General features: G+C 40.3%; 1 protein-coding gene across 1 annotated transcript; it reads right to left on the bottom strand.

Annotated features, from left to right (window-relative positions):
- Positions 1–836: 836 nt before the first annotated feature.
- Positions 837–5103, bottom strand: LOC125869763 (uncharacterized). The gene is made up of 2 exons (XM_049550203.1): positions 4680–5103; positions 837–946 (listed from the first exon to the last, which is right to left on the bottom strand). The coding sequence occupies exons 1-2, from the start codon at positions 5101–5103 to the stop codon at positions 837–839; spliced, it is 534 nt and encodes a 177-aa protein (XP_049406160.1).
- Between the last annotated feature and the right edge of the window lie 8004 nt (positions 5104–13107).

Raw genomic sequence — 13107 nt, 5'->3', positions numbered from 1 at the left:
GGCAGGCCACAAAAGAGGTATAGTGTCAAATTATTTCACTCTTTAAAATTGTTGCCTAAGATTATTTCAAGAGCTTGCATCACTTAGTCAACCGGTCCAACGGGGTAAATTCTAGGTGTCATCACACATGATTCATGGTAAGTTCATCACACAAGGCATTGGCACCAATATCAAACAAGATTCCACACTTTCGCTAGTGTGAAATATTCATAACAAGAAACTCAATTCAATAATCGGCTAGTCAGAACGTGATGCAAAGAGTTCACATATTGCCTTATGCAACTTCATTTGGCCTCATCGTAGCCGCACATTTATTTTTTCCTGTTAAGAGCACTATTTAAGTCATCAGTATTAATCACAACTGACACTCGAATTTGCACAAAAACAGCCACAATAAAATACACAAAAGGCGGCAAAAATTTTCGGAAGGGTCCAAAAATTAATTACAGTTAAAAACAAGGGACCAGAAGCTCAAACATCCACAAAACAAAGTCAAAACACAAGTTAAACACAAAAACCCAATATATACAAAAATAACAATCACAAGAGGTAGGTATGGAGATACCTCACCCCACTATAAATAAAAAGCAATTTGTCCTCAAATGCAATAAAATACTGGAAATCAATAAAGAAGACAGAGAGGGAGGTAAAGGAAAGAATGTGTATGCAGTCGCTTCATCTGTCGCGGCATCAGTGCCTGGTGTAGTAGCAGCAGAGCTCGAACCACTGAGGCCTGTCAGAGATGTCTCTGTCAGCGACGTCTGAATCAGTGACTGTACAATCGTCTCCTCTAGATCAAGAAACTTTCTATAGATTATCTCCTCTCATACCTTAATTTACTCCTCATCGGTCTCTGCCTCTAACTCATAAACTGCCATATCATCCATTGGCACATTTCCAGTGGTGGCCGGAGGAATGTCAGAACTGGCCGGGGAATCCGCATCATCTGTTGCCTCCAATAATAAAGTGAAGTTAGTGGACTTCAAATAGTCCACGTCGTTCCTAAGTGTCACGACCCAGGGGTACCCACTAGATGTAACACGGCGTACTCAACCGCGAAGGGGTCTAATACAAGACCTTAGCATCATCATAACATACGATCATAGAAAAGTAGGAAAAATTGAAGCTTTCTTTAAAACATTCAATCTAAAACATTTCATAAAAAGGGAAGTCTTACTAACATCTTTGTCTCAAACCATCTATGAATAACATGAATAAAAGTCTTGGGACTCAGCCCATATAAAGTCTAAAACATAAGGAAAGACATAAAAGGAATGTAAAGGGGTTTATCCTCGAAGCTATGAGGACTCACCAAATCTTCAAGTCTTCTAACGCATTAGAAACCTAACCTCTAAAGCAACTCAATCTCCAACACCCTTCATTTTATTAGAATGTAGTCAATATGCATTAGTACAAAATGTACCAAGTATGACAGATAGCACAACATCATAAAGCATCTCAAATGGTTAGTCAACATAAAACATAAGAATAAGATACAATAACATAATCATAACATAAACTTCAATATAAGTATCATATCATCACAAGTCAACATAAGACATACATAACTTCATACTTCAACCATTAGTATTTCATATTCAAGTGAAATACTTCACAAGCCACCTCTAAGCATAATTGTGCAAGGCCAAGCTATCATCCCATAATACCATTAAAGCTAAGTACCTCTCTTTGGTCATTCTTGGTCACAGCCCACCTTCATAGTCAAGACCTAGGTTTTCATGCCATAAGAGGACTATACCCCCAAGTAACCTCAAGGCACAGATGTGCAATACATGTGGGGCATCCCATAATACCACACAACCCAAGCATATCCTTAAAGTCACCATATTCATATTCATCATTTCTAGATGTCACGATTGGCCTACTTTCATATTGACAAGGAACTATCATCATAAGTCAATTCATATCATGGAAGGCAACTATAGAAACACTCCAAGCTAGGCATACATCACATAAGAGGACACTTCATAAGTAACTTTAAGTCATACTTGTGCCATGTATGAATAGCATCCCATACTACCACTCACAATCAGTACTCCTTTAGGCTAGCTTACCCAATACTAACAATCTTTCATTCTAGTCTATTCAAAGAATAGCATACCACCTTGCTAGACCTAACTACCATGGAAAATATCCAATCATACAATCTAAGCTATCAAAGAAAGGATACAAGTATACCAACCTAGCCACCATGCAACTATTTAATAAGATGCAACCTACCCTTAGGGGACTATGAATCATCAACCCTAAGCTATCCTTACGAGAGTATGGTATCTCAATCCTAAGCTACCATGAAATGGTCTTGGCCTAACCAAGTCAAGCTACCATGAAGGCATTCTAACCATGCTACTTCAAGATACCCATAGGAGAGTATAGATCATCAATCTTAGGATACCATGCCTATACTTATGAAAGCTACCATGAAGAGCATCCTACCAATGCTAGTTCAAGCTAACCTTAGGAGAGCTTAATTCCTCAATCCCAAGTTACCATGTGGTCTACCATCCCAAGCTACATAATTCAACTATACATGAAGGATTCATAACACTCAACCTCAAGCTATTCTACTCTAACAAGCATGATTCATTTTAGGTGATTAACGTTTCACATTCTACCTATATGCAAGATATCTCATCATATTAGATTTACTCTTTAAGCCCTAGTGATCAACATTATGACTTCAAACCCTACATTCAAGCTTTAATCCACAATCATCATACTAGTCTAGATCACAAGACACTTTAGCCCTAAGCCTTAGTCATAAGCAATTCTAAGCATAATTCATTAAAAGTCCCAATTTTTAGTCATTTCAATTAATATTCTATCATACATACATAACTCTAGTTCAATTCATGATTTCATATTCACATTCTTGGATAAGCTCTATACATGATAACAACCCAAGAGAATTTAGCAAGAATCATCAATTCCTCAACAAAAGACCCAAACCCACATACTTTGAAAATTAGGGTTAATCAAGGAATCCACATAAAATATTCATAATATCATGAATAAACAGTAAAATAATCATATATGTGTAGTATCCAACCATTTGGAATCATACTACCAAAAACCAATACATTAGGAGTAACCCTAGCTTGATTGGGGTTCTTCTTCACAAATTAGGGGAAATTCTAGGGGGATCTATTGGTGGAAGAACCCATATATGAAGATCTAAACATACCTTAATAAAAGCCCTAGCACAAGCCTTTAGCAATGAAGCGTTTGTTCTTAACCTTAGCTTCAACCCTAGCTTCTTCTTCAATGGAGGTTCTTCTTAGAGAAAGAAATATTTGAGAGAGGACTGATTTGGGGTTTTGAATTGTGCCTAATGTAAAGTGACTTAAACATGGGAGCTAATGACTTAAAATAGACTAAATATATGAATAAAATACATACAAAATGACCCCCACTTAAACCTAGTCGAATAGGAATTTACTTAATAAACCCTAAACAAGGCAGCCCCGTCCAGTGGTCACGCACACGTGTATGGATTGTGAAAGGGTACCACGTCCCGAGGTGGTGCCCTTGGTCCTCTTGGAAGTAGCTCCGTTCAACCTCCCAAACTTCCAAAACCTAAGGCATCTTCACGAACCACTTCATGGAACGTGGTCCACACCATTGACCGTGAAAGTGGTCGTGGACTTGGGGAAGTAGCTTGGACTCAAGGCCTTGCCTCCCAAGTGGCTAAGTGATCTTCACGGACCACTTCATGGACCATGGTCCACACCACTGGTCGTGAATGTGGTCGTGGTCATGAGGCAGTCTTGGCCAAGGTTGGGCAGTCTGGGCGCTGGGCTAAGGCTTTGCCCCCTTGGCCTGGGCCTTTGCCCTTGAAACCCCATATCAATCCATAGATGACCTCCTAAATATGAGGTCTAACACGTGCCTTGACGCTCTACCAATAAATTCTCCATTCTAAGCACATAAGGTCTCATCTACGACTATATTTCCCATACATCAAACCTTAGAACCCTAGCTTGTGGCTCTAGTTTGGTCTACTAGTTTCTGTGGTGTTACAATATCTCCCCGTTGGAAACATTCATCCTCGAATGACCTTTCTAAAAACTTCTTAAAGGAAGCGACTCTAGATTAGCAGCCCATCATGCATGCACTACATCTACATCCACACTAACAACCAAGGAAAACTTCAATTCCTAGCTAAACATACCTAATTCAACTCAAAATGCAAGAGAGATACCTATATAATCATTTCCAAGGAAGAACTAGCATCTCCTAGCTACAACATGCTCAACATAAATTCATGGAGCCTAAGATGCACATTGACTTAAAGATTATGAGTCAACACAGTGCAAGTAGATCAATTCTAAAAAAGCCTACACAACTTCATAGACATACATAAAGAGATCATAGCAACACATAATCATGTAAAGACCTTATGGAATAGGTACACTATCTCCCCCTTGGGAGTAAGCCCTCATATGTTTTTCTAAACATCAATCATGTCAAGGACAACATCAAGTCCAACATAACAAGTCATAAAAGACAATAAATCTGGAAATTTTCTAAAACATGAAAGAAGCACATACCGGAAGGGACATGAGCAGATCATTGTTGATCTTCTCTAGATTGGAGAGAATAAAACCCATTCCTCTTTGGAGGCTCATCGTCCCCACCACTAGGGGAAATTTGCTTACCCTCTCTTATAGTAGCCTTTGCCTTTGGGCAATCTTTCTTCATGTGGCCACTATCACCACATCCATCAAAACCATCTCTACCGGCCAAACACTTACCCTCATGCCTCTTACCACACCTAGAACAAGTGGGCCGTAGGGACACACTACCTTTCCCTTGTGGCCAAGGGGTAGACACCCTCTCATCCTTATACTTAGGAGCATTAGAATTGCCTTGTCCGGAAAACTTTTGTCGATTCCTAGAACAACTATGTCCATTGGACCCATCATTATCCACCCTAGACCTCTTTTTCTCCCTAGCCCTCTCTTTTTTGAGTTTTGACTCTTCTATTTGTTGGGCAAACACCATGAGGCGTGAGATATCCATATGATCAACAAGCATTGCCATACGACATTCTTCTTCTACTAGATCGGACACCCCCGTCATAAACCTATTCATCAAATCCCTTGGACTTGCTACCAAGATGGAGCATACTTAGACAAAAGAGTGAATTTCAAGGCATACTCATTGACACTCATGTTGCCTTGCTTAAAATTTATGAATTCCTCCAACTTAGCCTCCCTCAATTCTCGAGGAAAGAACCTATCTAGAAATGCCAACTTAAAAGTCTCCCACTCTATGGGACCTGCCTCTACCGGCGTAGAATCTTTCCATTGCTCATACCAAATTTGGGCAACATCTTTCAATTGGTAAGCGGCTAGTTCCGCTTTTTCTCTAGAAGTTACCCACAAGATAGCAAGTGTTTTATTAACCTCATCTATAAACCCATTTGGATCCTCCTCCACCTTGGAGCCACTAAACTTCGGAGGGTTCATCCTCTAGAACTCCCTAATCCTATGGGAACCCAATCCCCCTGTAGGGTTTGCCAGAGCCACCACCTCTCTATTGGCTTGAGCCGTCTAGGCTTGAGCCAACAATTGCATAGAAGCCCTAAACTCCGCAAGAGTAACATTCCCAATTGGAGGGTCATTTGGAACTTAAGGAGGAGCTTGATTTGGACCTTGGGGAGAAATCTCTTGGTCCTCATTGTCTTCTCCTTCCCTCCTAGCATTCGCCCTAGTATTTGCCATAACCTAAAAAATCATAGGCAACCATTAGAATAAGGACCTACTAGAGCTAAACTTCTATGGCACGACTAAGAGAATGAAGAAGTGAGACTTTTCCTAAGCATTCAATAGCCTTCTATTCATAAATTTGTCGCGACTCAAACCCATGAATAAGACTCTACTTAGACGTGGTTTGAGAGATCCTAAAACTTATCCCAAAACCTTATGTTTTGCAACTAAGTTTATCACGACCCAGGGTTACCCCCTAGACGTAACATGGCATACTCGACCTCAAAGGGGTGTAATACAGGCCCTTAGCGTCATCATAACATACCATCATAGAAAAGTAGGGAAAATTGAAACTTTCTTTAAAACATTCAATCTAAAACATTTCATAAAAAATGATATCTTACTAACATCTTTGTCTCAAACCATCTATGAATAACATGAATAAAAGTCTTGGGACACAGCCCATATAAAGTCTAAAACATAAGGAAAGATATAAAAGGAACATAAAAGGGTTTGTCCTCGAAGCTATGAGGACTCGCCAAATCATCAAGTCTTCTAACGCCTTAGATACCTAGCCTCCAAAGAAACTCAATCTCCAACACCCAACATTTGATTAGAATGTAGGCAATATGCGTTAGTACAAAATGTAGCATAACATCATAAAACATCTCAAATGGTTAGTCAACATAAGACATAAGCATAAAATACAATAACATAATCATAACATATACTCCAACATAAGTACCATATCATCACAATGCAACATAAGACATACATAACTTCATACCTCAACCATTAGTCTTTTATATTCAAGTGAACTATTTCACAAGCCACCTTCAAGCATACTTGTACAAGGCCAACATAGCATCCCATAATACTATCAAAGCTAAGTACCTCTCTTTCGTCATTCTTGGTCATAGTCCACCTTCATAAACAAGAGCTAGGTTTTCATGACATAAGAGCACTATACACCCAAGTAACCACAAGGCGCACTTGTGCAATGCATGTAAGGCATCCCATAATACCACACACACCAAGCATATCCCTAAAGTCACCATATTCATATTCATCATTTCTAGGTGTCACTATTGACCTACTTTCATATTGACAAGGAACTATCATCTTAAGTCAATTCATATCATAGAAGGAAACTATAGCAACAATCCAAGCTATGAATACATCACATAAGTGGACACTTCATAAGTAGCTTCAAGTAATACTTGTGCCAAGTATGAATGGCATCCCATACAACCACTCACACTAAGTACTCCTTTAGGCTAGCTTACTCAATGCTAACTATCTTTCATTCTAATCTATCAAAGAATAGCATACTACCATGCTAGACCTAACTACTATGGAAACATCCCATCATACAATCTAAGCTATCAAAGGAAGGATCCAACTATACCAACCTAGCCACTATGCAACCATTCAATAAGATGCAAGCTATCCTTAGGGGAGTATTAATGATCAACCCCAAGCTATCCTTAGGAGAGTATATTGTCTCAATCCTAAGCTACCATAAAATGGTCTTGGCCTAACCAAGTCAAGCTACCATAAAGGCATTCAAACCATACAACTTCAAGCTACCCATTGGAGAGTATAGATCCTCAATCCTAGGCTACCATGCCTATACTAATGCAAGCTACCATGAAGAGTATCCTACCAATGCTAGTTCAAGCTAACCTTAGGAGAGCTTAATTCCTCAATCCCAAGCTACCATGAGATCTACCATCCCAATCTACCATGAGATCTATCATCCCAAGTTACATAATTCAACTATACATGAAGGAATCATAAGACTCAACCTCAAGCTATTCTATTCTAACAAGCATGATTCATTTTAGGTGATTAACCTTTCACATTCTTCATATATGCAAGATATCTCATCATATAAGACTTACTCTTTCAGCCCTAGTGATCAACATTATTACTTCAAGCCCTACATTCAAGCTTTAATCCACAATCATCATACTAGTCTAGATCACAAGATACATTTGCCCTAAGCCATAGTCATAAGCAATTCTAAGCATAATTCATCAAATGTCCCAATTCTTAATCATTACAATTCATATTCTATCATACATGCATAATTCTAGTTCAATTCATGATTTGATATTCACATTCTTGGATAAGTTCTATACATGATAACAGCCCAAGATAATCTAGCGAGAATCATCAATTCCTCATCAAAAGACCCAAACCCACATAATTTGAAAATTAGGGTTAATCAAGGAATCCACATAAAATCTTCATAATATCGTGAATGAACACTAAAATAATCATATATGAGTAGTATTCAACCATTTGGAATCATACCCATCTAAAACCCATACATTGGAAGTAACCCTAGCTTGATTGGGGTTCTTCTTCACAAATTAAGGGAAATTCTAGGGGGATCTGTGGCTGGAAGAACCCATAGATGAAGATCTAAACATACCGTAATCAAATCCCTAGCACAAACCCTTAGTAATGGAGCCTTTGTTCTTGACCTTAGCTTCAACCCTAGCTTCTTCTTTAATGGAGGTTCTTTTTAGAGAGAAAAATATTTGAGAGAGGAGTGATTTGGGGTTTCGAATTGTGTATAATTTAAAGTGACCTAAAATTGGGGGCTAATAACTTAAAATAGTCTAAATAGGTGAATAAAATACATACAAAAATGACCCCCACTTAAACCTAGTCGATTAGGAATTTACTTTAAAACCCCTAAACTAGGCAGCCCCGTCCAGTGGCCCCACCCACTTGTACGGACCGTTAAAGGGTACCACATCCTGTGGTGGTGCCCGTGGTCCTCTAGGCAGTAGCTCCGTTCAACCTCCCAAACTTCCAAAACCTAAGGCATCTTCACGGACTATGGTCCACACCACTGGCCGTGAAAGTGGTCTTGGACTTGGAGCAGTAGCTTGGCCTCAAGGCTTGCCTCCCAAGTGGCTAAGTGGTCTTCATGGACCGCTTCATGGACCGTGGTCCACACCACTGGCCATGGAAGTGGTCGTGGTCATGAGGCAGTCTTGGCCAAGGTTTGGCAATCTTGGCCCTTTGCTAAGGCTTTACACCCTTGGCCTTGGCCTTTGCCCTTGAAACCCCATACCAATCCCTAGATGACCTCCTAAACTATGAGGTCTAACACGTGCCTTGACGTTCTACCAATAAAATCCTCATTCTAAGCACGTATGGTCTCATCTACGACTCTATTTCTCATGCAGCAAACCTTAGAACCCTAGCTTGTGGCTCTAGTTTGGTCTACTAGTTTCCGGGGTGTTACACTAAGATTTGCAACCTCGACTTTCAAAGATGTCACCTCAAAAGAATCCCCATCTCGATGCTCACAAGTTACGACTCTCGCCTTCAAATCATTAATAGAAGTTCTGAGGGGTGTCAATGCAGCATGAATAGCACTCTCGATCATCCATGGTACTGCAGCCTCTAATCGAGTCCCCCTCACATCCGCTGAATGGTCTAAGTCCTCCATTTACAGGATCATAGCCTGAGTAATTCTGGCAGGCCGAGAAGTGGCAGAAGTACCAGGAGCCTGGGATGAAGTTATGGGAACGGGTGTAGCTGAAGGCCCGAAGGCTGGAGTAGGCAAAGCTGCCTCTACAGAAATCATCTCTACATAAATCTTCGGGGATGTGTCCGCCGAAGCCGCTCTCCTCATGTTTGCCTCCTCCTGAGTGTACTTGGCCTCTATACACCAGAAATTAGTGGGGAATGTAGGAGTGACCTCAAAATCTCCCGTCTCATCTTGAGGAACTCCAACTCACCGGCACAACTCCGTAATCAAAATCGGGAATGGAAGGGACATCTAATGCTTCTTGGCCCTCATGGCCATCTCTTGATCAATGATTAGTCCCATGTTGATCGTCTTCTTAGAAATGATGGATCCAAGACATGTCGTCTTTGGGTGGCGAAGGATGGACGTGTTCTGTGAGAACATAATCGAGCTATTGATGAACCCGAACCAGTACCTAGCGGCAATAGTTAGATCCTTATTCTCGATGGGAGCTCTTGCCTCAATCCACCTCGGGGTGGTATCAAAAATCAAGGGTGCAAGCTAGCCCTTTAATTCATCAAGGGATTGTGGTGAGGGAAAACGCTCATAAGCAAGTGTAGAACATAGAACCATATCGAGTACAGTATTAATGTAATCAGTTCTACACCCAACTTCCTTTCTTCGGACCATGACAAACTTCACTGGTCTGAAAGCATTGGCCTTTTTCTTGCCTTTGGGTACCAACTCATCGTATGATGTGTAGAACTCCCGAACCCACTTAGGAATATAGGGGCCTCGGGGCCTGGTGAACTGCTCAAATCGGTGAAACTAGAGTGTGTCCCTCGTAGTGGAATATCTACCATCAAGGCCCTCTGTGGACAACAGCTTCTCTTCTAGAATTGTCCTCAGTCCCTTGACTTTTAATCAGTTGAGTAGCCAAGGAGGAGGAATCTATACTGGTGGCACTGGGGCCACAGGTGGTGTCGAAGTTGGTACTGTATCTGCTGTAAGAGGGGTCGCTGCTGGAGCTCTCGAAGAGTCAGGACGAGACCTAGCACGGATCTCCGCTCCCCTGGACTGTAGTGGCTGATCATCATCCGTCTCAGAGAATGCAGCTTCGGAGTCACAGGACTCTCCCTCACTGTCGGAGTTGTGCTCTGGAACCTCAGTCACTGGCCTATTGCCCTTGCCCTTGCCTCCCTTTGGAGGCTCTATCCTTCCCTTTTTAGGAGGATTGGCTCCCCCTTTATTTATCACTATGCCACGTGGTCTTTTACGGGGCAGCATGTCGAGGTTGGTTCTAGCCATATCTGCAAAAACATTAAAAAGAGTTAGATTCATTTCAAGAAAATTTGCAAAAAAATAGTTGCAGACAGACTCAACGAATAGATTGGCGAGTCACCGAATCACTTTGGCAAGCCAGATAGGGCTCGCCGAAAGGATTGGCTCAAAAATTCTCAGACCCAACAATATTTCAGCACAACCTAGCAATTTAGATCAATTTTACGCATGAAATTTTGGGAAATCAACACTTAGGCAATAAAGGCAAGATATTCAAATCCAAAACAGGCAAACAAGCACACATTTATGATTCAGAGAGGCGTAACACACATCACTAAGATCAAAACGATTGTGAATGAGTAAAACCACCAAATACAAGTACGGGGTTCGAAAAACCAACCTTTTATGCGTAATATATACCAACCTTTCGGTGACATTAATTTTTCTTGCCGACCCACTCGGTGACACACTGAGTGGGCACTTACCTCACCGAGTTTTAGAGGACTTCCAATTGATGTGGGGTTCCAAATGGCGGACAAAGTCATGATCGCCGACCTATTCGGTGACACACTGATTTTCTCCTGGGCTCACCGAGTTTTACAGACTCCAATTTCAAAATTACTTGAGTCCAACGGCGGTCAAAGTCGGGCTCATCAATCTCGTCGTCGAGTGGCCGATTGGACTTTTTCTCGCCAACCTGCACTTTTCAATTACATTTTACATTTCAACCTGCAAAATCAACACATGATTATTTCTAAACCAAAAATAAAACAATAGAAACTTGGGTTGCCTCCCAAGAAGCGCCTTAGTTAATGTCGTGGCACGACACAAGTCCCCCACTCAATTTTGGTTTGTAGGGTAGAGACAAGACAACACCTAACCCATTTGGGTTTCTAGTAGCTGAATGAACAAGGAATGAGAGGTTGTCATTTGGTTCAGCTTCGAGATATTCTCTTTTATCTCTTTTAACAGTCTTTCGTGTTCTCTAACTTTATGATGAATGAGTAAGAGTATCTCCAAAATCTGCCCACCCTCATACTCATTGGGCTTCCTAGGCTTGTGAGGAGCAATGTACCTATCTCTCTTTTTGTACATTACTTCCAATTCCATGACTTTCTTGGCCAAGACATCCAGCTAAGTCAACAATGTGGCCAATTATTGGTCCTTTTCTATCTCCTTGTTGGTCTTAATCATGCCATCAAGGAGTTGGACTGTTGTTTCATATGGTTGTCATATCAAACAACCCGGAGAAAGTTGGTCAGCCACTTTTCTATTATTTGGACCAAGACCTCTGTACAAGCACTCCAGTAGCATCTTATTTGGAATTCCATGAGTTGGGCACTGCTGCAATAGTGCCTTAAATCTTGGCCACAACTCATGGATAGTCTCACCTCCAATTCCTTGAAAGTTAGGATGTCATCCTTAAGAATAATCAATCTCAAAAGAGGGTGGTCCAGTGGGTCCCCATTGCTACAAGATAAGCACATTTCCTCTACTCAAAACACAAACACAAGAAAAACCAAAACTAAAAGTAAGTAGATTCAACTATGACTAACAACAACAAAATTCAACTTAACCAAAAGAATCTTAACCACCACCACTCCCCTGCAGCGGTGCCATTTTTTGTTAATAATGTTTCAACGACACTTCATCTAATTCTAAGCATCAATGATCGTTAATCAGTATATAGCCTAATTAAATGAGTTGGGTTGAATCCCATATGGAATAATATTAGTTTAAGATTCAATAGGAAAGTTCGAATATGATCAAATCAGTCATAGGAATAAACATTTTCGAATAAAAACATGATTCAAATCAGGGGGTGACACGAATGTCAAATAAAGGGGATTTTGGTTTTAATTATCAGCTACAACAATATCAAACAACACGAATTAACAATAATAAGACAGGTTCTTGGGATGTGAATCGATTATAGGCTAATATTGACAAATGGGTAATTGCTACTGTTAGGAAATAGCTAGATATTAGTCAATAAGCTAGACTATAGAGGAGGTAAACTTTCTATTGAACAATTTACCCTGTATCAAGTTGATTTCTTTCGAACATCAACAAGCATGCAAAATTAGAACAGCCTACGCTTTAGTCCATTCACTCTCTCGAGCTAAATGTGTGGAAAAGGATTTAGGATTCACTCTCTCGAGTTGAACACATGACAACCCAATACCCACTGACCATCAATCAATAACCTTTATTTTAAAGCCTCTCCCTCGAGCAAGCCAAATATACAATGGTAGAAATATATTTGCAACTACAATTCTTAAATTAAACAACAATTAATGATTGGAATCAGTTCAAAATAGCATTTAAATTAAGAATTAGCAATACCCATAAACTAAGTCATCCCATAATTACATAATCACACCCCAAGAATTGGGGTTTTAGCTAGACATCATAAAAAGATAAAAATCGTTACCAAATTGAGTTTTCATCAACTGGGTAAGATTAATTTTGTCCTTACAATGCTCCAAGTCGAAGAATCTGAAAGACCCACTTCCAATTTCTCAAAAGTGAAAAACCTCAATTCTCCAATGCTTAGGAAAAACTAGGGAAAACTTGTCTCAATACTCAGAGTTCAAATTG

The sequence above is a fragment of the Solanum stenotomum genome, chromosome 7 (assembly GCF_019186545.1).
Source record: "Solanum stenotomum isolate F172 chromosome 7, ASM1918654v1, whole genome shotgun sequence".
Classification (NCBI taxonomy): domain Eukaryota; kingdom Viridiplantae; phylum Streptophyta; class Magnoliopsida; order Solanales; family Solanaceae; genus Solanum; species Solanum stenotomum.
The sequence above is the reverse complement of the archived record's forward strand: the minus strand, read 5'-3'. Positions and strand labels throughout refer to the sequence as shown.